The sequence below is a fragment of the Calonectris borealis genome, chromosome 21 (assembly GCF_964195595.1).
Source record: "Calonectris borealis chromosome 21, bCalBor7.hap1.2, whole genome shotgun sequence".
NCBI lineage: Eukaryota > Metazoa > Chordata > Aves > Procellariiformes > Procellariidae > Calonectris > Calonectris borealis.
Genome location: NC_134332.1, coordinates 9,979,358 through 10,007,303, shown reverse-complemented (window position 1 = coordinate 10,007,303; position 27,946 = coordinate 9,979,358). Strand labels below are relative to the sequence as shown.

General features: G+C 44.4%; 1 protein-coding gene across 9 annotated transcripts; it reads right to left on the bottom strand.

Moving 5' to 3' along the window:
• Positions 1 to 1,184: 1,184 nt before the first annotated feature.
• Positions 1,185 to 25,799, bottom strand: UBAC1 (UBA domain containing 1). 9 transcript variants are annotated; one of them, XR_012676822.1, is made up of 11 exons: positions 25,410 to 25,784; positions 19,323 to 19,443; positions 17,133 to 17,206; positions 15,742 to 15,849; positions 14,560 to 14,677; positions 13,739 to 13,847; positions 12,032 to 12,263; positions 10,859 to 10,945; positions 10,538 to 10,703; positions 9,796 to 9,934; positions 1,185 to 7,248 (listed from the first exon to the last, which is right to left on the bottom strand). XR_012676822.1 is itself a non-coding variant. In XM_075170749.1 (11 exons), the coding sequence occupies exons 1-10, from the start codon at positions 25,545 to 25,547 to the stop codon at positions 8,472 to 8,474; spliced, it is 1,299 nt and encodes a 432-aa protein (XP_075026850.1). In that variant the 5' UTR covers positions 25,548 to 25,799; the 3' UTR covers positions 7,161 to 7,248; positions 8,461 to 8,471. The 9 variants fall into 9 exon arrangements, 5 of the variants coding, with proteins under 5 accessions (XP_075026854.1, XP_075026855.1, XP_075026856.1 ...); XR_012676819.1 differs by lacking the exon at positions 10,538 to 10,703 and having other exon boundaries at positions 1,185 to 2,786; positions 2,822 to 7,248; positions 25,410 to 25,775; XM_075170749.1 differs by lacking the exon at positions 10,538 to 10,703 and adding an exon at positions 8,461 to 8,644 and having other exon boundaries at positions 7,161 to 7,248; positions 25,410 to 25,799.
• Between the last annotated feature and the right edge of the window lie 2,147 nt (positions 25,800 to 27,946).

The following is a 27,946-nucleotide window of genomic DNA, read 5'->3' as shown; positions in this document are numbered from 1 at the left end:
CTGAAGAACGGCAGCAACGCATCTCCGTGCCGAAAGTGCGCTTCTCGTCTCGAGAGCCGCCAGCCACTACGCCAGCTGCAGCCCATCTCGTCCCTCAGACAGCAGCACTGTTTAATTTTTGAGGTGTGGACTTCTGCCCAGACCTGCCGTACCAGTTTAGGTTCAGAAGTACCATTACCTAATATACACCACGAGCTGCTTTAAGGAATTTTTTGGTTTTGTTTTAATTTTAAATTACTGGAGAGCTGGACCTTTGTCCTGCAGCCTACTGCTAATCTGTGCATTAAAGGAAATCTGAGTTAGGGGCCCCCTGGCACCCGCATTTAATAACACCACATTCAAAAACCTGCACTGAAGAAGCATTTAGGTGTCTCATACGCTAATCCTCCATCTTTCACGGGATGCAGTGAAAACGGCTCTGACCTCCTCACCAGTTGCTGTAACGTGCTGAATAAACAGGCTGCTGGCAGGTGCTCTTCCTTGCCCTGAACGTTGTGTGAAAATGCTAATAACCGCACCTACCTTCAGAGAAATAACCTCACGCATTTACACTCTTAATCAGTTGCCTCCAAGGCAACCACGCACACGTGGGCAAGGCTCGGAGGCGCGTCCCAGCAGCAGCGCTGGCTCTGCCGACGCGAGAAGGGCATTTGGGTTCCGGCATGTGCAAGAAGCTGCATCCCACCGCACGCCAGCTGCTATTTGCTCCAGCTGTTTTCCTTAACGAGGGTTCCCTTATTGTGGGAGAAAATGCTTCCAATTTATCAGTCAACAACCGTCAAGATAAATCCCTCTTAAATGGCATCAGTCCATCACAGGGGATCACCACATCTTGTTTCCCGTAGCCCTTGCAAGGAATCTTCCCAACGCCAATTTTTCTGGAAAATGGAGAAATAACTTCCAGGTGCAAAACCAGGTATTGAACCAGGATTTTCTGCTCAAATTTTGTTATAGGTTTGTTGACCAACTATCGAAATACCTTATTTTCCGAGAAACAATTCCAGCAGTCTGCAGATACGAGGAACATTCGTAGAATCACATGAATCACAGAACACCAGGCTGGAAGGGACCTCAAGGATCACCTGGTCCAACCTTGCCTGGCAAAAGCACGGTCTAGACAATGACACTGAACGATGTGGATTCATAAACCTTTGCTGCTCCTGAAAATGACGTTTCAGAACACCTTGTAATAAATCAGAAAACTTTATTTTTAAGATATATTATAAATTTACAACACACATAACATCAGTGTCTTCAGTGTGTATGTGTGAGCAGGTTTAAAGACTCAGCGTTCATTCCAGTCTCGCTCGTGGGTACGACTTCTCCACGCGCTAAAGGTATGGAATTGTTTCAGTCTGAACGGGTCTGGCTTTGCGAACGACCTCGAGAACTTCCAGGAATATATTTATGTTTCAGTAGACAACACCGACTGCTCAAAAGGATAACAAATTAGCAGCATTTCTTGCTTCTTTGCCTAGAGAGCTCCTGTACGGAAGCAAAGCCTGCTGGTTTTCCCACTCAGGGAGAGGTCAGCCACCCACGCCAGCATGTCCAGAATGAACCCTGAGTTCCACAGGCTCAGTGACGTCCGCCCTAGTTAAGCTTCATAAAAGTAATGTTACATCTTAGAAACAGCTGTGCATGCCACACATCAGTGTCAGTCCCATATAAAAATTATCATGTGCTGTACCTAATTATTTTATACACAGGTGAAATGAAAAACGTTAAGTCAGTACCTTGCAATATAATTTTACTGGTGCTGCCTTGTGGTAAGCGCTGGATAGCAAATCACATTCTTGTACAGTTCATTAAACTAGGATAAAAATATGCAAATTAAAAATCTCTACAGGCCTCTGTTACCTGCTACAACAAAGACACTTTGTTTTGTGGGGCTTAGTTTAAAACGTGATCCAATTTCCTCCCTCTCCCCAGAGCATGATATAAAACTATACCCAAATTCAGTAAGAATTTAATGCATTTACATTTATTGAAGTGCACATGCTGCAAACAGGATCTGCATTGAGGATCTTCAAATCTAGGGCAAGAGGTCCTTAAAAAACCCCTTTTGTTTTACCCAGGTGCCAGGATGCAGGTGAGAACAACCACCGTGACAGCACATTCACATGGACATAATAGACGCTGCTTGCCGTTCCCTCTGCAGGAATGGGATCGCCGCCCTGGCCGAGCTCCCTGACCGTCCTACCTCCCACAACAGCCCACAAATCCTTCAGAAGAATCGGCCCGGAGAGGAGCATCCAGGCAGTGGTTTGCTTACGCCTCAAAGCACAAGGACTTATGATCAGATGGAAACACCCAGCTGCTAGTTAATAAAAATGCTATTTATTAAAAGTAGAAAAATGGGGTATTTACTTTGGATGAAACGCTCACTATCCTGTGCACACTACTTTTGTAAAACTGCCACCGAAGTAGAGCTCACTGGTAACCTCTCTCTCCTCTACAGGCCATATTTGCTGGCAGCGTTACTATACATTCGTTTGGTGCAATGCTTATTTAAACAACTTTCAAAATATATTAAAAGATCCTCAGTCCATGAATCACAATGCCTAAAAAAAAGTCGTAACAGTCCCATCCCAAAAGGATTTCAATAACCACTTAAGTGTTTCTTGGATACGAAGACCAATCTCCAAAAGACAAGTTTGGTTCCAGGAGAGCGAGGAAAGAAACAGGGGTCAAGGTTCTGGGACAGGTCTGTGAGAGGCTGCGAGCAGCCAGGAAGAAGCAATTAGCTGGAGGTCTCAGAGCTCTTGCAGGAACCTTGCAATTAGCTGGAGGTCTCAGAGCTCTTGCAGGAACCTTGCACCGTCCCAGCAGAGCAGGAGGGCACTGAGGACTTGCTTTAGAAACCGTGCAAGTTAATTTTCCAGCTGCACGGAGAACAGAAGCGTCCTTGAAATGCTGTAAAGATCAGCGAACTGTGAAGCAGCTGGGTAATCTTGTGTGACCATTTCCAGCGAGTGATGCAGCAGTCTTAACGGAAGACTCAGTCACTGCTCACACGGAGAGAAAGCCTGGCAGATTCTTTGGACTGGACCAGACACGAGAGGTTTGTTAGGAGAGTTACGCTAGCTCAGTCTCACAGGTCAAGACAATCAAGGGCCAAGCTGTAAAGTGGCCACTGGCATTTTTTCCAAATACATTCCTTTCCAAACGCATCCCTTATGAAGAGAGTATAAATATGAAGCCCTGAGAACAAACTTCCATATAGTACATTCTATTAAAAATATCAGTGTTTTGATGACAAAATTATAAGTTATATATATTTAAATAAATAGCTAGCTAGCTTTCAAGAGTCATGTAATATCAAAAGGTAGAAGATTGTCTGTGTCAACTGATGGGGCAAAGAGCTAGAACTGTAAGATACAGTCACTGCATCGTATGAGCCACCTACCACCTCGTTTCCTTACTTCTTGATTTCACAGGCTTCCAAATAATCCCTTGGCCATCTTATGAGACACCGAAATAGGACATGTCCTTGCTAGTTATAACGTGAACACCAGAGATGCAAGCACAGGACTCGAACCTGTAAATCCTTACTCCTGTGAGTAGTTCTTCCTCACAAAAACGACTTTTTTTTTAAAAAGAAAAACTTCCACTCCCATGTGCTTATGGACTCTCGCTGGACTACAGACCAGATCCACCAGTCCTCCACCCTTCAGCCACGGAACAGGACAGTTTATCACCAGGCAAAGCTCTTGCCACACACACTGCTTGCGCCTGGAGACCCACCTGCACATTCTGACTCAACAGCAGTGATCTTTCAGTTTTTTGCAGGTTTTGTAAAACCTGGGATAATCAATGCCTTTGCAGGCACAGTAGACTTACCTCCCCCTCCACTTACTGTGGGAAGCAGCAATACTGGTGTGATGGGGACACAGCTCCCTAGTCTGCTACCGATTCATACCCTAACACCACCACTGATGTCTCCATCAATTCCTCAAGCGTTTGTTTAACCTCAAGGGTAGTTTTTGTTTGTTTTAAATCAACTCCTATGCCTTGCTGCAAACATCACACCTCCTAAGTTCTGGCCTCTTTCAGCTATTGGCCACTGGAAACTTACGTTCTCGAAAGACAAGCAGGACTATGTTAAAGCCGTACCAAGCAAGACGACTGTTTGGCAGATCAGAAAGAACAGTCTCCAACACTTCAGCTGTGTAGGTGTTGAGCTCTGGAATAACAAAATTCCGAAATAACCACATATTCTCAAGCCTTCGAGCATTTTAAAGATGCAGTATTCCTTTATCCCTAAGGTCTCCAACTGCTGCTGCAACATCAGGTTGTTGAACCTGTGCATTCTTACCTTCTTCTATTACATAAGCATGATTTGTTTTACCGATGCTTTTCTCCTCACTTCATAAAAGGTTCAGCAGCACTGATTCTGTTCTGGCATACCAAGGGAGGCAGCTCTGATAACTTTTATCACCCTGATCAAACTGACACTGAAGAACATGCATGGTTCAGTAGCAGGTCCTGGCAGGATCACGCTCTGATCCCACCGCTGTGGGGCTGATGCAGAGATACACAAGCAGCAGAACCTTTACCCTAAGAAGTGCACGGCTCCGCTCCTCCGAAGCAGGTCAGACACCGCGTATCAGGAATGCGCCCGGCTTCAGCCCCCTAAAAGCTGGGGAGCTGGTTCAAGTTCCTCATCCGCATTGCCCTGGCAGCAGCAACGGGCAGTCCTGGGGCACTCCTCCCGTGCCAGTACAGGCGAGATGGGCTGCTCACTCTTGCCACATGGCTCGTCCCCTAGGTTCTGCCAGCAAACCAGATGCCAAACTTTGAGATGACTCTAAAGTTGACAGATGATCCTTGCCTGGTCTGTCTGGAAGCTCTACAGACACTCCAGAGTCTGATCATGTATTACTGAAATCAAGAGAGGCTTTTTAACAAGCCTTTACATTCTGCAAAGACCAAGACTGCTACCGAAGTATCTGTTCGTTAGGTCTGAACCTGTACTTACTCATTCAGAAGCCAAAAAAACCCCAAACTACAGGGTATTTTTTCCCAGCTTTGTCTTCTAAAAGCACTCATTAAAAGGAATATTTACAAGAATCCTGACTGGTAGAGAAGGACATGTACCTCTAAACATTAAGAGCTTCAAGTAGTAGTGTCTTCTGGTAGTATTACAGGCAAAAAGCTTCAGGGAGTAAGAAAAAAAATGGAGAAAATAATCAAAACCTTTTGTACGCTACAACATTCAGTCACAACTAGGCATGAGTAGTTGTGCTGAACTCACTGGCTGCAGGATCAGGTTCCTAGCTTTTACAGTTATAGACAAGGTTACAATTTAATGTCATGCTGTCAATCTGTTCTTAGCAAGAGTCCAGGAAAACGGTTGAACCGTCCAATCTGAATGGAAGAAGCATCTCTATAAAGCTTGGAATTTCTAAATGTCGATCTAAATGTAGAAGTAAAAAATGTAGAAGTAAATATTTCAGCAGTCATGAACTGTAAAGCTCAATATGAACTTACAAATAATAAAATCCTGGGATAGTAAGTCAAGATAAAATCTCATGTTGTTTCGATTTCCCCACCCTTCATATTAATTATGTGAAATTGGCAACTTCAGTGTCTTGACTGCATTACAGCAGAGATTAGATGCCAAGTTCAGGCCAAAACTTGTTGCAGGGTTTCAGGTTGCATCTTGTTGCATTTTTGTTTAATAAATCCAACTACACACACTTAAAAAGACTTGCTGAGCTCTTCGAGATCTCTCTATTTGACAGGACACCTTTGTGCTATTTAGGGACAGGGTCTCCATCTGGTTACTCTGCATTTTGGAGAGGCAGGTCTTGCCTAGCCTGCCTTTCCAAAGAAGGGCTGTGAAACGCAAGACGTGGCAGGGATTATAACGGATGTCAATCACGTGTCACTAACTTGAAAACAAAAACCATTTTTGTTCAGACTGTTAAAAAAGTAACATCTGCAGAGCCCAACCATAACAAAACCTAGCTGGATATTCTCCAGGGAGTTCTATTCTTAAAAGCTCACAACTCCTGTCCGAAATCTCAAGTCAGTCTTCTAACAAAATAGGAAAGACACAGCCTGACATTCTTGGTATTTCCAAGGTAAAAATAAGCGTCAAGAAAAACCACTTCTATCTCAAAGAAGATAATAATTTCAAGCGTGCTTTTAAATAGGTTAAACAAGATATAAACCTAAGCGGTTCTGCTTCTTTACAGATCACCAATGAAAACCCCATGCAAATTAGTTGCTTTTTTGTAAACAGTTTGAAACAAAGTCAAAAAACACAAGTCTCCCTTAGCAAAACTGTGCACATAAAAGTGGAAAAAACGCCCTACGTGAGTATATCCCTCCTTGCGTTAGGACATGGCAGAGTATGAACTTATGAACTGCAGCCTGCTTGAGAATCCAAGTCTTGGTGTAGCGAGTTCTGTTGTGAAAGAGATACCGCATCTTTAATGTAGCTGACAGAGTCTCCTACAAGTACAACCACTGTGGGACTGCAACAACACTAACGCAGAAAATAAATAGGAAAAAGTAATGCTATTTATTAAAAGGATTCCATCTCTGAATTATTCTGTTTAAATTATAATGCAAGATAAACAAGTTTGGATAGAAATGTGCTTGCTCTCCCAATATTTGGACTTTTAAAAAAACATTTCCTAAGAATCAATTTTAAAAAGCATTTTATAATTTGATATAGCCATAAATTAATACTGTATGGAGATGATTAATATCCTATGCTAGTGGTCAGTGACCTTTTGTAAACACTAGCCAGATGCTAGCAAAACTGGCTAGAAAACTACTGTCACAGGCCTTTTTAACAAGCATTATCATATTTCTTTCCAACAATCAGATTCTTAATTGTCGTCACAAAACCTTTTCCTATTTTTTTTATGTACTTTATTTTAAACCTAATACCTGAAAACAAACAATTCTTCAAACCTCTTCCACTAACACTAAATCCACAAGGCAATTAACTTCAGTTGGCCGTAACTACACAAGCTCTCGTGTGAGAGACCCAGACAGGATCCCCCCCCTTCCCCCTCCATCCGCCCCCCTCCCCAGACAATCCATGCATCCTCCCGTTGAGGATTAGGTGAAGCGAGGGGCAGTGGGAAGTGGCACAGTGGACTGGCATTCCCCTCTACGTGCGATTCAGCGTCTGGAAGATTCGAGAGATCTGTAGCATGACAGGCCCGGTTTCTGGATCATTCATCCACTGAGTGCTGTTCAACGGGTTTTCAAGCATGTCCTCGAAGGCTGCCAAGAGATGGAAATTGCAACACTCGATTAGTCCTTTAGTCAGCAAAGGCTTCAGTGTTTGGGACGCTTCAACAACAGGACAGTTAGCAATAGCTACAGCTCATCAAAGGCAGGGGGCAAGCACCACCCAAAAATGGTGGGAATACACATCGTACATTTACCACTTGCACTCCTAAACCTCCACAGCCTGGGATGCTACAGGCTGTTATGCTTTCCGCACTCCCCAGCATTAAATTCACTGCAGACAGAGGCTGATTAAATACTCAGCCTGGATTATAGTCCATCTTACAAAACCTCAAGGACATGGGTTTGAAGAGCTAAAGCCTTAGCAAATGTCTACATGCAGCAGCAGGGAACATGCTACACAATTCATCCATTTACAAAAGCCCATCTTAGAACTGGGTCATTTGCTGCCAATACTCCTACGGGAAGACTCTTCTTTCCGATCAAAGATTTTCCACACCCCAGCCTGGATTTCTTAATGGCTAGTTCTTGCACCAGTACCTTTTTCCTCCCTGGTACTTAACCAAGACAGTTCACAGAAAGCACTGTCAACCCCCTGCCTCTGTCACCTTTGCTTTCCTATGCTGCACTTTGGCTGTCCTATGGCTACTCTCTCGTAACATCTCTGAAGAGAAAACTAAGCGCAAAGTAAGAAGCAGGTATGCCAAAGGCTACCCAGGAATAAGCAGCAGAGCCAGCATAAGTGTAGCCTCTTGAGCCCCCAAATCTCAGAGCTCTATCTTTTCCTAGAGGCCCCTGCAGCCAGAAGGGAAGCAGCATCTTCCCTCTGAGCAGCACGTGTTTCCTCCTTCCTGGTGTTTGGAGAGTAGAAGATGTCAAGGAGGCAGCCAGTTCCACCTGCCTAGACACAGGCAGAAGGGGAAAGGCTGTCTGTGCAGAACAATTACCTCCCTTTCTGAACAGTGACAGCGATCCAAATATTTAAGAGCAGTTTTTTCTTTCTATACACAGCTGTCTTTACAATAAGCTTTGTTGTTTTGCTTGGTTTTTTAAATGTGCTAATTTTCACTCTTCTACTTATGTTGAAGGAACCAGACAGCTACTGCAAGAGCTAAGCTGCAAATTTGGCAGAAGAATGGTTCAGGCAATAATTTATAAGCCTTACGACAGACACTGAGCTGGACTACTGGACATTTGGAGCAGTCATTACGGAACAGGACAAAAAAAGCAGTTTGCACATCTGACCTATTCAGAAGTCACCAAAATGTCAGTGTTGTAAGAGTCTGGCAGACGGGCACCAAGGTCAGTGCCTTAATTTTCCCGGGAGTGTTAGTGTAGAAAGCTCCAACTGACATTAGTGGGAGCCGTAGGTACCCAGCACCTCTGAAAGGCTCATCATTAATACCTTCCTCAAGGTCATGCACCATGCCTACAGAAAAGCCCAGAATAAAAGTACAGATCTCACCTTTCATCACTTTAACTATATTCTTTTACGCAGACTCAAGAGCTTAAAACTAAAGATTTATCAACATTCTGTAAGTATCTAATTAAATGCAAACATTCATTTTTAAAATCTGTGACATAAGCAACTTGCAGATGTATCATTAGGAATATATTCTCTGATGTCCATCCAAGCTTTACAAGCACATATAACGGCATTTCATTTTCTATTTATATTCTGAGCTGCAGTGTGGAACCCTCGTTGGAAATGAAGAGACCATTTGTTCAGAAATCAGGGTGGAAAGGTTCTGCTCTTGAATTATGTAAAGGCTTGCAAACTCCCCTAATTACATTTGAAGCAGTATTTTTAAAAGCTCTCTTGAACGAGCTGCCTTTATTTAAAAGCATGGCTTCAAATAAATTTTGAAGCCAAAGACTAAATGCAAAATTTTTTATATATGTCACAGAGCCAATGTCATTCTTCTGTATTGTCCTCCAGCGTCAGAGACCAATGCATCAGAGATTTATGTTTCGCTGTCAGGCTCATCAGTTGGGTACTTGCTGTGCTCACAGCCTTTCTGACCATGAGCACACAGACTTTACCACAGAGCTGAAACCCAAGCAAGGGGAAGTATATTTTCACATACATTATCTCAACTTTGATAGGCAAGGCCTTAGCTCAGAGTTCTTGTTTGATTACTCTTCCACAAGTTATCTTCTGTCTCCATGATAAGGCCTCAGCACACAGTAAGCTGTACAGCAGAAGACAGCCTCGTTTTTTCTGTGAAATAATCAGAGTTCTAGACAGACATTCCTGATTTTTCCTCTCATGGCAAAAGGGAGCACACAAAAGGTCTCCTAAATCCACAAAAGCATTGCAGCCAGCAGCTGTTAAAGTTCTGAGTTCAGCAAGCGTAATCCAGTAGCCTGGGGAATTAGTATCATTTCTGGGACAGCCCCAAGTTCTGTTCTGGGTTTAGCTGAGTTGCAGTATGAAGCAAACAAACCTACAGCTGCTGAAAGTGAGGAAAAGGGTACAGAGCTGCACCTATCCCACAAAGTGTGCTGTCACCATCCAGTCTCTACTCTTATTTGCTAGCAACTACAGAGACAGTGTATATGTACCTGAGCAGGACTTACCTAGTAACGTTTTAGGGTTGGTTAGCCCTAACTGTACCACCGGGTTTTCTAAGATGGCTTGGAAGAGAGGGCTATTGGTGTCAATTCCCTTATCTAAGTCCTCTGGAGAAGGCTTTCTGTCTCCCAGCAGCCATTCACACTGAAAGAAATCACCAGGCACAATAGATTTCATGATTGGTTCCATTAGAAAAAGTGTCTCAAAAGTTTTGACAATGTGGCATGTTAAAAATATTTTTTCCTCTCATAGTAAAGACCGAGCTATACATTTCACACCAGATTACTATTCATTTGTGTGTTGCTCCCACACCTTTACTTCAGCGGGAACAGCAGCAGTGCCTGGTATGGCAATAAAATGATACCAACTTCGGATGTTTCAAAGCTCAGGGAAGATGTGTGTTATCCTACATGTGTACTGCCTCAAAGGAACCCCATCAACATGGTTACAACGCATCAGCCTGAAGTACCATCCAGCCCAATATCCTCCAACAGTAGCCAGCACTAGATGCTTAAGAAGAAAAGACTCCTTGGCTGTCAGCTGTGTCCACTTAGTTTTCCTTAACATATCATCCACTAGCAGGGATCAAATCAATCTTTGAATTGATTCCATAATATTAATATTTTTGATCCCATAAACTGTGGAATGCATTGCTGCAGAATGCAGCAATTTACACACTGCATGGCTTGAATCTCTTGCTTGATATTTATTCCTGTCCTTTACTCAGTTATTAATTATTGGAAATACCTTTTCCTTTCTCATGATAGCATAATCTCTTTTGCAGAGTCTGGTGAGGGAGTTTCTCAAAAGCATTTGGAAAATCCACATATGCTATCCCAATCAGATCAGCCTCAACTGCATGCACGCTGAGTTCCTCTAAGAAGTCCAAAACCTTTGTATTCTAGTTGTGGATCTAATTTGAAAGAGGCACAGAATATATAGTGCTCATTTCATCTCCAGTAACAGTTGGGCTTTATGATACATGAAAACATCAACCAATTCAATGATGAAAAGAATCAGTTGAGCAGACTATTATAGCAGTAAGGAACAGAAAGACATTGTACTCACGGCTGCGTTTTGCTGGTTGTTGTTTACTCTGAGTGCATCTACCACTTCTTTTTCATCAAATCCCATCTCCATCAGGGCAATGACAGCCTATATGAGATTTGCACAGCTTAATAAGTGTAACATTTAAAACAGAAATGAGAACAATCAATTCTTTCACCTTCTGTGCAGGAGCATTTTGTGGGGTAAAAAACCCCGTTGTTTCCATTTGTAGAGCACTATCTTATCTACAAAGTTTTCAAATACTCTATATCAAAAGTGCCTTTATTATGGAAGAAGAATAAATCTTAAGAGCGAAGGTAGTTCCTATCTTCAACGCTGAAAGCTGAACGCAAGGCAAAGAGCAAGTGTACCGCAGGTAGAAAGAAGGGCGGGACAGACACACCTTACTTTAGAACTTCTCCATGTCACAAAGCTTTTGTTCACATCTCACTGACAGATCAAGTTCCACGTTCATTTGTAGTTCTATTCACTCAATTTAACTTTACTTCCTGGATTATTATATTGCTAGTGAGCATTATGTACTTACACAAGCGTACCTAGATATTGTTATGAGAATGTGTCATCATTTAGAAATTGTACCCAGCTCATCAAATACCTTTGCAGCTTTTGACCGAAATCACAAGAAACAGCTACTTGTAAAAGCAAAGTGCTGGATTCTGAAGAGCACCTCCTGGTGAGTTTACAGTGTGATAACAACACATGTTTTCACTTCAGCTAATACTGTGTTCTGAAAAAAGGCTAACTTTTGCATTTGCTGCAAGACTTAAATCTGCTGGTGATACTTTTCTTTGCTCCCTAAATACAATAATGCCCTTCTGTCCTTTTCTACAGCAAAAGGACCTACTCCTGTCCTGCAACCCTTCCTTCCCCGACAGCAGTCTTAAAAAGCAATGCCAGGAGTCTGGCAGCTCATTTCAGTCCCATCAATTAATTTTCAGGTACAGAAGTAACTGTTATCTGAGACAGTGATGCATTAATTAGGTAATATCCCTTTCAGCAACCTGAATTTAAACAGTCCCTAGAGACTTCCACTAAAATACTGTCAAGCCAGCATAATATACATCTACCATTTAATTTCATTTATTAACTAAACATTTATTTGGATTCCATGGTGCCCACACAGTTCCTTCCAATCCTAACAGTTACATAAATAGTGAGATAAACAGCACGTACTCGTGGGTCTGGACGAAATTCTCTTTTCCTCCGGATCTTCTTGAATATTTCTGTCAGCTCATCCTTGGCCTCTTCCCCACCTGCTTCTGAACTAGGACCTGCAGTCTCTTCAGCGGAGGACGCACCAGCTTCAGCTGTGGCTTCTGATGGAGTCTGACCTGGAAGCGGAGCATCCACTGTAGGGTCATCTGCGTGTTCTATCAACCACTCCATGGCCTGTGTCACTGACATACTGAAAAGCAAATCAAAACACAGGGATGAGAAACACTCCAGATGTACAGTAGTGTTCCACATACATTTGCCTTTGCATTTATTCCCGTGGTATACTGACTTGCAAGTTAATTAGTATCTGAAAAGTCATAAATAAAGTTTTGGAGCAAATCTCAGAGCACCTTAATTCTCTGTGCATTCCGGGCACCACAGTCTTCTCTGAAACCAGTAAAAGAGAGGAATGAAGTCCAACCTGGACAGCTGCAACCCAGATCTTAAAAGGTATTTCTGAGGGAGTCACCTTACTCTCCACATCATCTGCTTTATTTCACAACACTTTATTTCAACAAACACTGACTATTTGCAACTGTTGACAAAACTGCAAACAAAGCATGTTCCAAATTTACATGGAACCACATCTCAGACGCAAGCTGCTTTGTTGCTCCTTAAGAAGATCTCTCTCAGGCATCCATCCAGTGATCAAGGAATGCCATTAACACCACAAGAAAAAAAAGAGGGTGAAAAACATTACATGTGCACAATATGCCTTGAGCAAGAGCAAAATTCAACACAGGCAATTGCACTCGGACAGGTACCACGCTGTTCTTCCTCCACTCTGACTTAAGAAGAAATCTGCGACCCCTCAAAGGAGACACCAGCCCAACAGAACATGATGATGATAACATGGTCACTTGCTACCCAGTGCAAGTGCTCAAGCTAAGGGATCTTGAAAGCACCCCAACACATCTCTTCGCAATGAATACAGAGGAAGCAAAGATAAAGACAGGACAACTGAACATGTAATTTCATTTGACACACAGGAATTATTACATGTTCATGGAAAGGAAAGGAAAGCCTTCGCCTATTTGGCTTTTCAGCTACAACATGAAAGATGGAGGACATCAGGGGAGAAAGTCTTTCTGAGCCACAAGGGAGAGAGACTGGAAAAGAGTGACTGGAATATGTTGTGGATTCTCTATCATTAGAAATTTTTGAGAATGGCCTAACAAACCCCTCTCAGGACTGAGGCAGTACAGCTCATTCTTCTCAGGGCACGAGAAGAACTACCATTACCTCCTATTTTCCTACAGTTGCTCCCCTGGACTTTTAAAAACATTCCAAGAATATTGTAAAGATCAGCACGAAGTATTTTTCTACAGCTGAAAGACCAATGTGGATGGGCTAGGTTTGCTTTTTTCTCTGTAAAATCTGAATTCTAAAGCGGAAGAAAATGTGAGTTTAATACCTGGAAACAGTGCCAGCCTAGCAGCCTTGTGAACTGCAGACCAGCTATTATTTCCAGAGCAAGTACAGCAGTGTTTCCCCTTCCCTATGCCATCTGCACCTGCACGCTGCCTGAGGCAGCGCTGTTCTTTGAGTTAATGCTTTTTCCAACCTAGTTTTAGGTGACCCACATAAGGAGACTTTAGAAAAAAAATTGCATTTTTTTTTTAACCATATCAAGTAACTTACAGGCAGTGTGCTGAGTAAACTTACTGATTTAATCGAAGGGCTTTGACAGCTCTGCTTTCTGGAAACCCCATTTCTGTAAGCTGTCGCAGAGCTATCTCATCCACTCTGTCTTCCTCATCCTCATCCAGCATGGCTACACATACACAAACAAAACAATGTTCAGATTGACTTCGAGCTAAAATAAAACCCTTTCTCAATGGAATGGCATGTGTTAAGTTCAAACCCCATTCTTCTCTTTCATCCCTGCTTTTGTTTCTGCCCTGAATTTGCTATCTCATCATTTAATTTGCTGTACTCAGCTTGGTCAGGCTTAGATAGATTCTTCCAGGACAAAGACTTTGTCCAGATGTGTTCAAGATCTCAAATGAAAGACAGCTAACTCTCACATTACCATGGTATTTTCCACATAAGTAAATATATAGGAGATTCACTGAAGACTATCTATCATTTATCTAGAAAGTAAGTTGGATCTGGTCATAGCAGATCTCAAGGGCAAGCATTTCCCACAAACTGAACAAAAAGCTACACTTTCTCCTCATTTTACTATCTCCTTGTGCATTTTCAACTATTCTTTACCATCCCTAAAGCGCAACTCAGAGTTTTCCAATTTTTTCACTACTAGTGATTATATTTTTAAATGGAACTTCTCATCGGTCCCAAAGGGACCTTATAAATTCACAAGTTTTATACAACCTATAACCACAAGGTGAAATCTTTGCCACAAAGTTTGCAGTAGCTTTGCTATTACATTAAGGTCTGAACTTCACTCTGCAAGCCCACTCTTCTGCTGTGGAAGCAAACAAGATCCCAGGATTGAACTAGTAACTATAAAGATATGTTCGTACCATTTGCCTTCTTAAACAGTTCAACTGCATCTGGGTTCAGTGCTAGCAATTTCTGTGCAACTTCTATGAGAGACACTAATATCTTCCGGAGCTCTGTCTGGAACTGCAAGAAAGGAAACTGTCAAAACATTTAGACAGGAAGTTACCAGCCATCATTAAATCTTAATATATCTATTGTTAGTATCTCCGCAGTAGTCTGGCCCCCTGTGCAGAAAGTTGCTTTATTAGGGCTTTATTTTCACTGTTTAGTCTCTCAGGAAGCACTGGGCCTTTCCTGTGGAGTGCTACATGTAAGTGAAAGCTACTGAGCAGAAATTCCTTTTATTTCTACCACAGTTTGCCACCCAGTGCCACCACAAGATGTGCAGTATTCAAGAAAACTCACTGCTTCACAGAAACACCTTGACTCCCACCTTGCAGAAGTGTTGTGAGAAGACAGTCACAGTAGCTCCGTTCCAGTGCTACTTGCTTTCTGTGACCCAATGAGCCTTCCTGGTCTACCATTTGCCTTCTAGCAATCTAAATTTGAACAACATAGATCAAAGCTATTTTCTAAACTGAAGCATGACAAATTCCTTTCAGCTGGACATTTGTTTTTAAAAATGCCACGCTCAGTAGGTCATGTTGGCCATTAAACAGCCTAAATGCCAACTCTCTCCTTTAGGTTACTAGGGCACTCTGACAGCATACAATATGTAGACAGATTTGCTGCTTCATACTCCTACTAGTACAGAAAGGTAAATGTGTCCCCATACTGCTGAAGACAGTCAGAAGCACTACAGACGCTATCAGCATTCAATTACTGAAGTCAAGCCTTTATGCCTAACTTCCCTTTTCAAAACCATGGAAGAGAAAAAAACACTGCAAACATCTGAACTATTTAAGACTGAAGAAATAAACCACCCTAACTTCACATTTGCCAGATCTTGAATATAATTACTGAGGCTTTCCCATGGACAAACAAAACATTTAAATCATAATTTAGAACAGAGTGTTTTATTATCACTAAATAGTATGACCTGTGTCTAAATCTTAAGCTATCTACTTTCATATACATTATATACATTTGAATTTCTCTCATAGAGGAAAGAGAATCACATTCACATGTAAGAGAAAAGGTTATACAAGATAAAAGCCTATTTGGACGTTAGTGTGTGAGTTAAAGTCAAGTCTAATACTTACATCCCTCATGTTGTGATGGGCCACGGTGCGATCTACATTGCGAGAGGGCAGATTTGCAGTTGCTTTGAGAATAGCATCCTTATCAGGAGCTTTCTGCTCTTGTTTCCTCTGGAGGATAGGAAACATGATCAGGTTTCATAACCCATTATCCACAGAACAGAGAACACAGCATAGCGGAGAGCAGTTTCATATTCTTCACCAAGGCATCAAGCAGTGCTCTGTAACTTGCAACTAAGAGAAACAGCAGTCTAGCAATACAATGGATTAATAGCACCAGTATCATTTGCAATTATAGAGCAAAACTGGACCTGTGGGGTTGCCCCACTTTCAGTCCTTATACCTATTTCTGTTATCTAAACACGCAGGGAAATTCCAACATAAAGAGGGAAAGTGATGTATCAAACATGGAGAGAACTCAGAGGCCTCAGTGTCCAGGACCATATTCTGCTCCACATGGTCTATTCATAGCACGCTCACTTCAAACCCATGTTGAGAGATGTACCAATACTGTGCACAGACTAACACTTAACTGCTTAACACTGGAAGTGCTTCGCCGCTTGCAAGTATCATGCAGAGATATATGGTGCCTTGGATTTTCAGTACATGCTTATAGTCCAGGACAAAACATAGCAGGGTACAAACTATAAATATTTCCCAGTCTTATAACTTATGCTCTTACAGTGACATTCTGCACAGCAAGACCATACTGAAGAGAGAGACATACACCAATACCTACAGGAAGGGATAGAGACATACACCAATACCTACAGGAAGCAAGAAGAAACAAAGCTGTGCAGGGACGAAGTAGAGAGACCTAGGAATTCACCATGTCAAGCGCAAGCATTGCTCAAAGTGTTTATGCGATAACATCTGCTGCAGTACCACTCGTGCATAAGCATCATCCTGGCATCACTGACCCTCAGTAACAATTACATTCCAATAAAATAAAATTTAAAAGAGAATAGTAAGGGACCAACTCTTCAGCTCTAGAGACCCAGTTAGAGAGTGACAAGCCACACATAGCTAAAGACAGATGACAGCCTGACAGCAAGTCAACATATTTCTACTGGGTTTTCAAACAGAGACAAAGCAAGGCACTTGCTGAACTATACTTACACAGTTATTAAACATTTGTTCAAAGATCAAATCTATACCATTTCCACAGAGTGTATCTGCATGTCTTATTCTAAGGCAAATGTTCTCACAATCAAAGTTAAAAATGTAAAATCAGCTTCCTCAACGTTTGGAAGAAATCTGAAGTAATTTCCCTAGAACTTAACTGGCAGCATTTGCCTCTACAAGTAAAAAGAGTACACCACAGTAATCCTTCTGCATATCATTAATAAAGCGGTTAATCAAAACAGCCAAGTCGAGAAGTCTTTCAAACTCACTTTCTCCTCTGCTGACACATCTGCCATTTTGGGGAGTGGAGGTGGCGCACGCTTCTTTATCAAAAGCAAGACATCTAGAAAGAGAATGATACTGAAATACATTAGAAAGTAATGTGAAAACAGTTTCACTTTCACACTTACTTCTTGTAACATACTTCACAAATTCAGTTTTTCCTGGAGATGAATTTTGTGTTAATTCCACTGTAGCATCAGACCTTTTTCACACTTGAAAACCTGTATGACTTTACACACTCCCCTTCAGTGTTTGCAATTCCTTAGTGCACAGTGAACGCAAACCACGGTCCATTATTAGTCACGCTTTGACTGTTACTGGTTTCTTCTCACACAACACCATTAAAGAAAGGGTATTACAGGCTCCAGTTGTCTTGTACATTAATAGTACAGCAATTGGCTCATGATAATAAGAAAGCATCAGCACCTTCAGTGCTTCCACTGAGAATGAAGCAGTAGAGACAGGCCACGGATGGTTTTTGGTCTAAGCTGGGGCCTTCCAACTGCAGCAAGGCAAGCACCAAGCTTCAACAAGAACTTCCAGTATCAGGCTGAAGCTCGCCTTTGTGTGTGAATGGCAGTAGAGCGAGTCACGGTCTACAGCAGGGATGCATCACTGGAAGCCCACCAGGGCAAGTCTCGAGGGCAAACAAGTCTTCAGTTTCAGATATCCCACATCACCTGGCACGAGCTTGCTTCGGGCTTACAAGGCACCCTTTTTCTAGAGATCATGCGATGCTTTACAAGTTTCTAGCACCTCAGTTACTACCACATACATTCTAAGGGTGGAAAGATGCAGACACACTGCTCAGAGCCCAAAGCGGGCCTATGCAGCATCTGCAGTCCTTCAGCCACATATGGCCTGACGTGCATTTTTTAGTCCATTGTATTAAGCAGGTAAAAAGCAAACAAAGCATGCTTTGCACAACAAGTTTCCCTGGTCTGGCTCAGCACATAACAGCCAAGAGCAACAGATGGTGAAGGCTGTTAACCCTCATTTGTCCAGCTGATCAGAACGTGAAAGGATCCACATGCTGACTCTTGGCTGCCCTGTGCAGTCAGCCGGTGGCAATCAGCTGTTGGCTGCGATCTTGTCTCCCTGACAAGCAAGGCACATGGAAGGTAGAGCACGCTGCAGAGGGAAAAGGAGCAAAGAGGCATTCGCCTGACAGCTTACTATGACTACACAGTTAATACCGCTTCGCTGCTGCAAACTGCAATTCAAAACCCTGTAGGAGCCGGCGCCTCGCCTAGAAATAATACACCACCAATCAGCAAAAATGCTGTCCCTTGCCTTTGCCTAAGACGGCACTTCTCAGCTCCTGTTCAGCTCTAAAGGAGATAAGTGACACTGCCTTAGAAGAGACCAAACTGCTCGTGTTCATGGCAGCAGTTCTCCAACCTGCATGAACTCAGGCAAAAACCCAGAAACTCTACTCCTGCTGAGTTTCTGGTTCAGACAATATTTCAGTCTACAGCAGTCCTGCTTCTCTCACTTTCTGCACCACTGCCCTTTATCTCCAAAAGGGCCCGTTAGCTTAAGCTGTCTAGTAAAAAATGACTCCAGCTATTATCTTTAGATCTTCTTTTGTTTCACATTAATCCTTTACACCTTTAAAGTTCAGGAGCAAATACATACCTCACATACTCTACTGTAGTCGGTGATACTATAGCATGATGGATTCTGACCTACATTTGCAGAGGACAGAATGAGATCTAAACTGCAGACACTCGAGTACAATTCAGCAAACATCCGTCTGCCTGACCTGGAGACCTCAAGCAATCGCCCAAAAGCATTGGGTTGTCTGTCTTGGAATACTCAGCCATGATCACTGTTTTTGAATCATTTTGAAGGATAAATGCTGCCCCGGAGGTTTAAAAAAATTCCTTTAAAAGGAGATAAAAATAATCGGTTTAAACTTATCAACTTAATGAACACTCCTAATTCCTTTTCAACTCTTAAAAGGAAGAGTGAAGAAAAGCAAACTGCTCAAGGTGCTTTCTCTGGAGAAAAAAAAAAAAAAGGTCTTTTTTCCTCTTCCTTTTTTGCCACCTTATTAGTTTCCTATGTCAAATCAGAGAGTAGATATTAAGAAGGCTACTGTTTGGAACTCGTCAAATAGTTAAACACAATCTCATGTTTCCAGGCTGATCGGATTAAAAACCAGACAATCTCACCTCTATCTTGAATGTTTTCCTCCAACACTGTTTTTGTGTCTGTCAGCACCTTCTCAGAAGTAGCATGTATCAACTTATGATGTGTCACGGTTTTTGGATCCTCCAAGCTCCCAGGTACACACTGCAGAAGATAATAAATATTGAAGATCAGAAGACAGAAATAAGCCTACTGCATGAATCCCTGCACTTTGCACTTAAGATTCTCCACATATAAACTGCGCCATCATTTACTAGCTTCTTAATAGCTTAACTAACAGCACAATATGCTAGAGGCCAGTGCACAGACTGTATTTTATTAAAGAAACTGTGGCTTGAATTGTGCTGTAACGATACTGACTGTGGTAGGTTTCTACCTGCATACCCAAGCTCCTGGCTGGGAAGAATAATCAACAAAAGGAAGGATTCTAGCATTCCTTCCCTGATGCTGTTAAATTAATAACTGCATCAGGGAGCTGGACTCGATGATCCTTACGGGTGTCTTCCAACTTGAGATATTCTATGATTTATGATTTAATTTCCAACTGATTATGATGCTCTAAAAAACTTCTTTAAATAGCCAGTTTCAAAGACCTAACGTTACAGCCCAATCGCCCCAAATGAGCCCTTCAAGGGCACCAGCCTATGTGAGTGGATTTATACTTCTGCAGTACAGTACATCTCTATCACACTTAATTCTGAGTACTTGGTCCTATACTCAGGCCTACAGAGATTTGGAGCAAAGCAAGGATGCTCTAGGACCCACAGCTACATTAATGCTGCAACAGATTACCAAGGTCACTCGCTCTTAGTGAGAAGTCTGGGGCTAGCAATTAGTATCCTGAACTAAGAACGCAAATCTACGAAGAGCATCCAGTGGTTTTACAGAAGGGAAGGCTATAATAATGGCGTATGTTTCTCATTTGTAACTAGTGTCAAAACAGATGAAAGACTCTCTGCTTCATCTAATAATTATTACTTACACACACTGTCAAACTAAAGAAGCAACTGCCAGCAGTGATTTTGGTATACTTGACCTTAAACTGGGAAGGAAACAGCAGTTTCTGCACCTTGTTTCAAGCTGAAATCAACAGATTTGGCTGCTGGAGCCCTACCCTGGGTTCCTGCTGAAAGTGCTGAACAAAAGTTACATTCTCAACTTTTCTTCCCAGCTCTAAATAATCAGCATACAGTAGATTTTTTCACATGTGAATGTTGTGCTCAATTTCTTACTACAATTCTAAATTGTATGTCAATTAATTCACTAGGAAATCAAATTCAAATCCTGAAAAAAAGTGTGTGCGCACACACAGGCCTTGAACTGACTCATCTTCACACCAGAGCAGCTCCCAGATCCACAGTGATAGATTTCAAGAACATTACATCAGTGCATCTAGAAGCTTCTAATTTGTTTGAGTGGAAAAAGAAAGCATAGTGGTTGCAGTTCCAGAAAGGCAAAATTAAAAATAACCTACCAAAACCACGAAATTGCTGCTGCTGTTCTCGCCACAAAATAGGACACTTAATACTGACCTCACCTGCTCTGCTCACACAAAACGGCTTTTAATGACACTTCTTTCAATACATGTTCTACCAAGTCACTTTTACCATGTCTGCAGAAGAGTGTGTTCACCCTTCACATAACAGAGACACTTCCAGAAACCCCCCTGAAATCAGCGCTTCACTTTGATGTAGCATTTAGTCCTGTCCATCATAATATGTATCACCAGCCTCCCTCAAAGAAATCCTTTTAGTCCATCATCTCCTTTTCTGTTGCGACTGCAACTGATGGAAAAGTCAGCTACCTGCTCTTTTTCCAAACATAACGCACTTCTTTTCAACACGGTTCTTCAGTTCCTCATCTGAACTTCTGTACAGTTCTGATGCCTCAATAAGATTGAGGCGAGAACGTTTGAGTCCTGCTTTGTATAACAGTAGCTTCTACCTAATCCTTCAGCATATTAACTGCTGAACAAAAGCCAAAGAATGCATTAAAGCCTAGAAGCAGCTGGGAGGACCTCCTGTAATTGATCTGGTAAGTTACCCAAAATGCGCAAGAGTACATCAGCGGAACATCTCCTCTCCAAACAAGCTCAAAATATTACTGTTACAGATCCTTAGAGGCAGACCCCAAAAGGAAGACCTTGAAAATGGGAGCTGGGAGGTGTATGTTTGGGGCGGGACGGGATGGGACACGACACAGACCTATTAGCCATTTTTTCCCTAGCACACATATGGGGGGGTGTGGTGTGTGTGCAATCATAATACTTACTAATAAAGTGAAAGCGTAAGTGAAAAAATAAAAGTTGCTGTTTTAAAAGAAAAGTCCTGTGGACACCTATTCATACTTCCTGTTCCTCTAACCACTTTGTTAACAACTGCATAGAACAACAAGGGATATATGTCAAAGAGAGCGCTGAGTGAAATACTTAGCTTATCTTAACATTGTAACATGCCCTGGAAATAGAAAGGCCATCTTAACAGGCAATGCCTCTACTAGCTCTCAACAGCCCTCCAAGGAACTACCACCACTACCCATCAGATCTCACTGTGGAATCTTGCTTCACGAGAACCATATCTGCCAAAATACAGTATTTTTGTATTAAATGCAATGCTTTAAAGCATAACTGAAAACATCTTCCTGCCCAGAGGGAGAAGAGCATTGGTAATGCACAGAAAGAGCGGTGAGGGGGAGAGGAATTCCCTGCGCAGTGCAGAGGAAGCATCTGTCACACAAGTGAAAGGAAGCCGAGAAATCAGGGTGCACCTTGAAGCCGAGAAATCAGGGTGCACCTTGCAGCCCCAGGGCACTGTGGGGCACGGCTGGGGTTAACGAGCGCTGCTCCCCCAGCAATCAGAGGTGCAGCAAGCTGGGGAAGATGAGCTTTCTCGCATCTTTTTGTACAAAAGGATTGTAAGGAGGGGATCTGCTGTTTCATGGTTTTGCTTCCAGCATAAATATTTGCATTTCTTTTTAACATTGGAGTTTACGGCAGGCTGCTTTGCCAGGCAGGTGAGAAACCTTTGTTCACAGGTGCCTGAGCAACTGCTGAACTTGTAAGCCCTGGTGATGCTAAATGCTATTTGCAGAGCCTGGAATCCTGATAAACCACAAGGCTTTCTGTTTGTTTTTAAAATAAGAAAAAACATTTTTTGTTTGCTTTTATTAACAGAAACATTTGAAAACAGTACTGACACTCCCTACTATTAAGCTTGGGTGGCTTAAACCATCTGCATCCCTCACAAAGCATCCAAAACATGCCCAGGGGCATGAACCTACCTTATCTTTGTACTCTGAGCACTAGCACCTCGCATCTCTGTTCCACAGATACTCCTTATCATACCTCAGCGAGTATCACTGAGGCAGCTTAAAGAAAAGGGGAACATAAGCACAGAAGCATTAAAAGCTTGCCCCATGCTGCCAGGAAAATTACAGGTAGAGCTTATGTACACATACAGCCCAGATTTGTGCATTCCAAGTGCACAACCACAATTTACATCAGCATTTCAGAAACACTGCTGAGCCTCAGCCAGAAGCAATGGTCTTTTGTGATAAAAGTAGGAGAACCAGGACTGTCTAGAGCACCTCTGGCCAACGCAGTGCCGTACTTAGACTGTCAACGCTGGGCACAAGAATTATGGATCATAAAAATATTTATGTTAAGCTTGAGTTTCTGTGGTTAAGCTGACCCTTCTCAATTCTGGTTCCGAAATGAACAGTTGCTTTTTAAGGGAACCACAGGAGAGCTCAGGGCCTGCTCCCGCTGAGGTGGTGGGGCCTTGCGCAGGGGCAAGTGAACACTTCGATGGTGAAACTTGAGTTAAAAAATAACTAGGAAGGGAAACAACTTATTATCAGGTATTTGTTCACAGATACATAGACAGCATTACTGAAGGCAGCAGTTTAACACCATGTAATCACCAAGAGATAAAACTAGTGGGAGGGTGGTTTTTTTTTTCCTTTATTAACAAAAAAAAATTATAAAATTCAGGAAAAAAAAAAAGACATCAAGAGTGACACTTCGGAGATCAGTAAGCATTTGAATGTTATGGAGGGAAAAGTGGCTACCTTCCTCGTTCAAAACTCTTACAAATATTATCTTCCTCTGCTTCCTGAAAGAATGATTTCAAAGACTTTAGGGAACATAATAATCAGCATCTTAAAAGAGATGGCTGCATAAATTACCTCAAGGTGCTATCAAGATTCATTGCAACATACCCATGATCAGGAGTCATGATTTTTCCATTTCTATTTTTCTCCCTCCATAAAACTATATATTATCTATAATGGTTATGCAAATCCACACCATTAGCACAAAGCAACAGAGAGAATGAAATCAAACATCATGCCAAGTTATCAATTGTCTTCTGCCCTGACTCGCACTGCAATGCAAGCATCTATTCAATTAAGCTTCCTGATAATTAAAGGCCTTTCAGCTCTGCACATATGCATGTAATCATTACCCCACCCTGTTTTGGCAGTCTTTGCACCACTCTTCTCCTTAATCACTCAGCTGCGCTGAAGGGGGACAAGAGGGGAGCACTAGACTTCTTCCAGGACTGTAACAGTGTGGGGAGCCCTGCACCCCATTGCTTTTAAGGCACCCCCATTTTCCCTCAAGAAGGATCACACCTACCTCAGATGAAGCAAACCAAATGCAGCCCTTCTCATCCCTAAATCAAAAAGCACTTAGAAAGACTACGGGACAAGAAAAACCGTGTGCCCCATGACCTGTAGGGGTTCTAGCTGAAACCAAACAACTGCCCCCCGAGGCAGAGGGCACCTGGGCTGCTGGCCGCCCTTACTTCCCAGCATACTCATTCTGAAAATAAAACCTTTTACCCTTCAGACAGGGGTTAAGTAATTATATATTACAGGTATGTTCTCCTATTGCTACTGTGTTTTATGAAAAAAAGTCTTTGCAAGACTTTGAAGACAAAAAATACTATTAAACGTGGTTCAGTAAATTGTGCTCCCGGAGATGGGAGTACAGGCTCTTGCTTCTGCCACTCAGCAGTGACACGTCTCTCGGCAAGAAATTCAGCAGGTTGTGACTCAAGCTGCCAGACCACGTTGTCTTGGTTCCAGAATGACAGACCTTAGGACAGTCCTGGTCATGGGTCACAACCTCACACGCTGTTGTTGTCAATCATGTTTTTGCTTTAAAGTAAAACGCTGTCATGGCAGACCTTCAAAATTCAGTCCAATAGTTTTGAAACCACTGGTTTTAACATTTAACACCCACAAACACACCAGTGGTAACCGAGCATGCGAGTACGAGCCTGTGTTTTCCAGCTCAACTTCTGCAGACTGCGCCTGTGCATTTTTACACATTTTCTCTTCCAGACAGTGATTAGTAATTTACCCTTTGGACACGTCCATTAAGACCTTACTGCTTAGAGCACAGGGAGAACATTAGAAGAGCCTATTATCGCCCCACCGAATATCCCACTAGCTACCCTGCCAACACAGGGTAAGGCTGCACTAGGACTTTTTCAAAAAAGAGTAGTTCTCCACCACAGTTACTACTTTCCTTGTTTGTTCTTAAATAGAAACAAGAAACAAACCAGGCTATAATTTCTGAGGGGAAATCATCAGAAGCCAGTTCATCAGTCTCACAACGCACGGTCACCAGTTCATAAACTGCACGCAGGAGCTAGTGATCTCTAACACTACCGCCAAACACACGCCAAATTGTGTAACTAAAGAATTTCCCCCCAAATCCTCCTTTTCCAACACACAAAACTCTTGAAATAGACATTTTCTTTCTATATGGAACAGTTACGCATAATTCGGGGGGGTGGCAGTCACGGCAAACCAGGAAACCAGAACACAGAAACACTTGTTTACTTGAGATACTTTTTTTTTTAGGGAAAAAAAAAAAAAAAAAAGACGTTTACAGGGCGTTGGAAAAATCACACCGGGACCTGCCCACCCTACCCCCGACCGTGATTTTCAGCCCCAGCCCGGAACGCCGAGATCTCGGCGCTATCTGTGCCTCACACCCGCCCCGGGCTCGCCGCTCCCGCCACAGCGCACGACCCAAGACACCCGAGGGTCTCCCGGGGAGCCGCCAGCCCCGGGGGACGGGACGGGACACCCCTCCTTACGTGCTTCAGGCACCGCTCCTTCAGCTTCTCCACCGTGGTGTCCTCGGGGACCTCCTCCAGCCACTCGGCGCCCTCCATGGTGCAGACATGGAGCCTCAGCACCTTCCCCGCGAAGATCTTCTCCTCCTGCACGAACATCGCCCCGGGCTCCGCCGCCGTCTCCGGCCCCCGCTCTGTCCCGGCGACGCCTCACCAGGCCCCGGGCACCGCCGTGCGCCGGGCCCCGCGCTACCGCCCGCCCATGAAGGTGACCCCGCCAGGCCCGAGGGGAGCGGCGAGCCCGGCCAGGCCGCGCTGGGAGAGGGGGAGCTCGGTGGGTCCCCGGCGGCGGCGCTGCCCCGCCCGCCCGCCGCGCTGCCCGGCCCCGCCGCCGCCCCTGTCACCGCCTCGGCCCGGCGGTCCCTCCGAGGGGACGGGGGCGCTCCCGCGGCGGCCGGAACCGGAAGGGCGCGGCGGCACGGGGCATGCTGGGAGATGTAGTTTTCGGCGGCGGCAGTGAAGGCCGCGACGGCCCCAGGTGCGCAGGAGAGTTTTTTCAACGTTTATTAACGGCCCCGCGGCGGGCGGGGCGGCCCGGTCTAAAAAAATAAAAATAATTTAAAGAAAATGTTTTCCCAGTGCATTGTGGGAATCGCAGTCTCTCCCTCCGCCCCGGAGCACTGTGGGAAGTGTAGTCCTCCCCTCCCGCTGCACGCCGGGAGCTGTAGTCCGCGGCGCTGAGGCGTCTCCCGCCGGCCTCGGCCCGGCCGCTGTGGCCGGCCCGGGGAGCGCTGGGGCGGCGGGCTGCCCCGGGGACACCCACCCGCGGGGCGCCGGGGAGGCGCGGCGGGAGCCCGCCCTCCGCGGCCGAGCGGGACGGCCGGGGCGATGCGGAGTTCCCCCTTCCGCCGTTAGAGGGGGACCGCGAGCTGCCTGCGGGGCCGAGGGCGGGGGACGCCTCTCCGGCGCGGGGGCTTGGGCCAGCCCCGGAGGGCAGGCGGGGGGCAGGCCCTGGGGATGGAAAGAGGCTAAAGCCGCCCTCGGGACCGTACCGAGCGGGGCGGGCCCGCGGCCACGGAAGAGCGGCCGCTGGCGGCCGAGCAGACGGTGGGCAGCTGCGCCGGGGCCTGTGTCTCTGTCCCGGGCCTGTCCGTCCGTCCGTGCCGGGCCTGTCCGTCCCAGCCTGGCCCGGCCTGTCCGGCTCTGCAGTGAGCTGCCCTGCTCCCTCCTTTTCACGTGCCCGTGGGTGCTGCGGGGTGCGGCGATTCATTTCCCGGGGAAGAAGTGATATTTAAGACTAATCCGTAGTGAAGCGCTGGTCGCACGCTTTCTACACGCTCAATATGCGTTGACTTGTTTTCCCTTCCCGGGTTATTGCCTGACAGGCTAGGGTTTTTTTTTTTTGTGTTAAATACACCGTTAAAGGGAGCTTGAAATGAAAAAAGGGCACTGCAGCTCTAGCTGCTGGATTTTTATGTATGTATTAAATGGAGCTGTGCTTGTCTGGAAAATAGGAATATGTCATCGTTTCATCTCAGAGTGAGCACTGTAATATTCATGTTACACACTCAGTCTGGAGTTGGTTGAACGGCAGCTAAAGCTCTCTGGAAGAAATAAATCCAGACGTAATTAGCAGACCCAGAGACAACAAAGGCAATAAAGTGTTATATGAGAAGGAGCTGAGAGCTCCGGAGAGCCAACATTCGATCCCATCCAAAAGCAGATTCAGTTTCGGGTTGTCAAAAGCAGTAGGTGCTGCTGAAGCCCCGACACAGGAGTGCGTCTCTGGGGGCCTTTACGCTTGTATCGTGCTGGGCCAGGAGTCAAACGGGAGATTTTCTCTCCTGTTTTCCAAGACGCGAAGGAATCCATCCCTTTCTGCAACCATTGCTGGCGTGCCGGGCTCAGATCCCAGCTCCCACGAGAGGGAGCAAATTCCCTCTCAGCGAATTCCCTGCCAGCAGCAGCTCCTTTTGGGAACAGCCCGCACGAGTTTCCCCCCCACAAGCGTGGCCCTGGAGCCGTGGGGTGTCCGCCGGGGCTGACACCAGGGGAAGGCGCAGGTAACCCCCGGTCCTGCCCTTGCGAAGGGGAAGCCCTGGGCCAAGCACCGGCTGCCCGACACGTCCCGGCCAGCGAAGCCGCCCTGCGTGGAGCTGCCCAGGGAGAAACGCTCTTTTCTTCTGATTACCGGCGTTATTTGCTGGCGGCAACTTTTCCTGCTTCATGGGGGCAGCTGGAAGTCTGGATGCCGACTCGGGAAAGCGACGCTCGGTGACCCCGGCAGCCCCTCGCTCTGTGGGGGAGAGCAACGATAACGTTTTGCTAAGAGATATTTTAAAACAGCAAAGAAACATTGGGTGATTTCACGGCAGGCTAAATTCAGTTGTGAGCTCTTAGTGTGGGGAGGGTGCGTGGATGTTAGCAATAAAGGGGGCTCTTAGCAGTCACTACTGCAAGTAGAAGTAATATTTGGAGACGAATCTGGATCTGAGGCAGGAAAAAAGGAGATTTCTGCTTTCTGGCCATATCTTGTGTCGAAACAGTGCTTGCCTAAC